The 3,412-nt window shown below is 41.2% G+C and overlaps 1 protein-coding gene across 1 annotated transcript in view; it reads right to left on the bottom strand.

Annotated features, from left to right (window-relative positions):
• The window catches only part of Efl1 (elongation factor like GTPase 1), a 150,699-nt gene that overhangs the window by 133,267 nt on the left and 14,020 nt on the right, over positions 1–3,412 (bottom strand). The window contains 2 exon segments of the mRNA XM_023710847.1: positions 764–978; positions 2,682–2,819. Coding sequence (XP_023566615.1) covers positions 764–978; positions 2,682–2,819 — 353 coding nt within the window.

Genomic DNA, 3,412 nt, shown 5'->3' with positions numbered 1-3,412 from the left:
AGTCACTAAATTGTCCAGTCTGGGTACCAATGTGTGATCCTCCTGCCTCAGCCTCCCAGAGTAATGAGATTACAGTTAAAAGCCAACATATTTGGCTTCTAACTGGTTTTGACCAAGATATAAAAACAATGGAAGGATATGCTTTAGGGGGGAAAAGGTGGTAGAATAACTTGACATGCACAGGCAAAAAAAAGCTAAATAAACTTTTACCTAATCCTCACACCATTTAAAAAAATTACTCAAAACACTTGGGTTCCCTCCCCGGGATATCTCATGATATATATGTAAATATTCCAAAACCTGCAAAACCTTAAACCTGAGACACTTTTGGTTCTGAGCATTCCTGATAAGGGATACCAGACTGGTGACACATACAACTTCAACAAGCTAGGGAAAAATGCTGGGTAAAGGAGCCAATCCAGAAGAGGTCATATGTTGTTTAATTCCATTTCTATTGCATTCTTGAAATGACAAATTATAGAAATGAGAAACAGGAATGTTTGTCAGAGGTTAGAAGGGTATACGGGTAGCCAGATACGTGATCCTTGCAGGGATGGAAATGTTCTCTATCCTAATTGCTTCTATGTCAGTGTACCATCATACTGCACAGTTGTAAGATGTTACTATGGGAGTTGGGAGTAAAGCATACAAGGGAATTCGCTATATTATTTTTTACAATCATATGTTAGTCACAATTATCTCAAAAAAAACACAAAGATTTTATATGAAGTCCACAAAAAGATTTAATTAAACTCAGACTTACCCAAAGCCCCACCCATCTATGGCACTGGTGAACAACACATTCCCCTGCTCTGGAGAGAAGTAGAGGTGAGAGTCATCTGTGTCCTCCAAGCCAGTGCTCCAGTCATACACCTGCTCTCCTGGTTCAGAATTCGGATTTACCTGGGACTCACTTTCTCTCTCTGCTCTTTCTTCTAGGACTTTAGAAGTAAAAAGCGTTCCCGTCAGTGCATTAATCTAGGAGAGGAGAAATGGCAGTGTCATTCAGATGCTTAGCACACTCACGGCAGGAGACACTTATACCCAACCCTCCCTAGAATCATCATCATCACTTGGGCTCATCGGAAGAGACATTCATAAGCAATTAGTAATTAACTCAGTGTATTCATCCACTCAAAACTAAATTAGGTTTTTGTAGGGTCATTTTTGTAGTTATTATTACTGCTGTGAATGCTAATGTGTCACCTTCATTTTTCAGTGCTGGGGAAACAGTACTGCTAGGAACTCATGGTTTCCAAATTTGAAGATCCTAGTTTGTGACCTTCATGAACTCCCTTACCCACTTCTCACACTGACCATGTCAAATTTTCACTATTCTCTCTGGTCGTCTGCCCAACCTCTAATCCCCAACCATTTTCACTCTCAACAAATAACCTTATTTCTTACCAAAACAGAAAATGGGACCTATTACCCAGAATTCTGAAAGTTCCCTATGTTCCAACCTGGAAGCCTATTCAAACCCACTAGTGCTGCTGCCTCTTTTCCTGTCCAGAAACACAGGTCACTTCTACAGGTTACCTCTGCAGAACATGTATTCCTACACCTCTGCCTATGTCTGTAGGGAACTGGTCCTACTAAACTTTATTTCATGGCTCTATCTTTATTATTTCTTCCATTTAGCAAATTAACATTCTCAAGCTGATCTTGTCAATGGCTCTCCCATCTTGAATAAACTGCAAACCCTTACACATGCCATACAAGGCTCACCAAAATCTGCCTTCCCTTCCTTTCTCCTACATCTTATCACTGCTTAGCATGATCTCACTCTTCAGCTACACCAATTTCCTTGGAAGAAACACTACACCATGCTTTCACTTGCCCTTACAACTTTGCACATCTTACTCCAGCTCTTCCAAATGTCCTTCGCACTTTCCACCTAGAAAAATGCCACCTTCCAGCCACATGTTTTGCCTCTTTCCTCTTGACCTTGTCCGGGGTAGGAGTAGATGCCCTCTTTTGTGCTCTTGTATCACACCCAGAGCTGATCTCTCAAACAGTGTTCAGATCTCTCTTTGTTTATTTCCTCTACTACACCCATATTACATTGTGAGCTCTTTGAAAAGAGACTTTGAACTGCCCATCTTGATATTTGTAATACCTAGCATACAGTGTGCATTTGATGTTTTACTTATACAACATATATACTGGCGGAGCCAAGGAGATAAGCTTTGGTCTAAGCATCTGCCTCACAAGCACAAGGACCCAGGTTCAATCTCTGATACCACAGAACATGAGGGCCCCCATGGCGAGCTGGCCACCAAAACCGGACATGGTGGCACATGCCTGTACTCCCAGCTCTGGAGTGACTAAGACAGGAGGATCACTACAAATTTGAGCTGTGTAGTGAAACCCTGTAACAAATTAATTAACTTAAAAAACAAAACATATATACTGCTGAATAAATACTTGGGTTAACAATTCATCTAGACAGGTAGTGCCAAATCACAAAGTTTTAAACAGGAAAGCCAACTGTCCAAGCTTTTGGTGAAGGATGCGTCCAGGAGAAGAGGGCTCCCAAGAGCATGCCAGCTTTGCTGTCTCAGCCACGTGTGAGGAGGATTCAAGCAGGCATTCTAAGTACTGAACTCAATTCTGTGAGCAATGCTTCACACTTAAACTTTGTTGAAGCCTACTTTTTAAAACACTACAGAACACTGTACCTGTTCCAAAATATTCTTGAGGTGAGAATAGGCCTCCTGTGGGGTGAATTTTAGTTCCACGATCAAACGATCTATCTTATTAATCACTAAAACAGGACGTATGTTTTCGAGCCATGCTTGTCGCAGAACAGCCTGTGTCTAATAAAAACAATGAGAAATACAAAAGTCAGGATTTGTGGTAATTTACAAATTATGAAATCTGGATTAACAACCAATACATGCCTGTATTCTTTATCACAGCTCAAAATACACCAGTCAGACATGAGGCCCCTGTAAGTATACATACAACATAGCAGCAGTGAACTATGGGCAAAAATCATCTTTTTAATTGTGGAGCAGACAGCTCATTTAAGAACACTAAAAAGATCATACAGAAACAGCAAAGTGTCTCCACATGTGTGTCTATAGACAGACACATGCACACACTACAGATTTAAGGTAATCATAAAATGAACACTCCCACAATGGCACAAAGGTCAAAAAATAAGACATTCCCCAGACACCACATGCGGGCCTCCCTGACTGGAACATGGTCTCTGATGGAAACTGTTGTTCCAGTGTTCTCAAGTCAGGTGTACAATCTTTCTTGCCCTGCCATGGCACCCCAGATGCCACGACAGAGGCCAGGCTTCTCCAATGGGGATACCTAAGACCTCAGCAGAAATCAAGGCAGAGGCCACAAAAAAATCACAGCACATTTTTTAATACATTTCCTTCATCTGTGTAACTTA

This window comes from Octodon degus, unplaced genomic scaffold, assembly GCF_000260255.1.
Source record: "Octodon degus isolate 3935 unplaced genomic scaffold, OctDeg1.0 scaffold00002, whole genome shotgun sequence".
NCBI classification, from domain to species: Eukaryota; Metazoa; Chordata; class Mammalia; order Rodentia; family Octodontidae; genus Octodon; species Octodon degus.
Note: the sequence above shows the minus strand (reverse complement) of the source record. Positions and strands in the feature narration are given on the sequence as shown.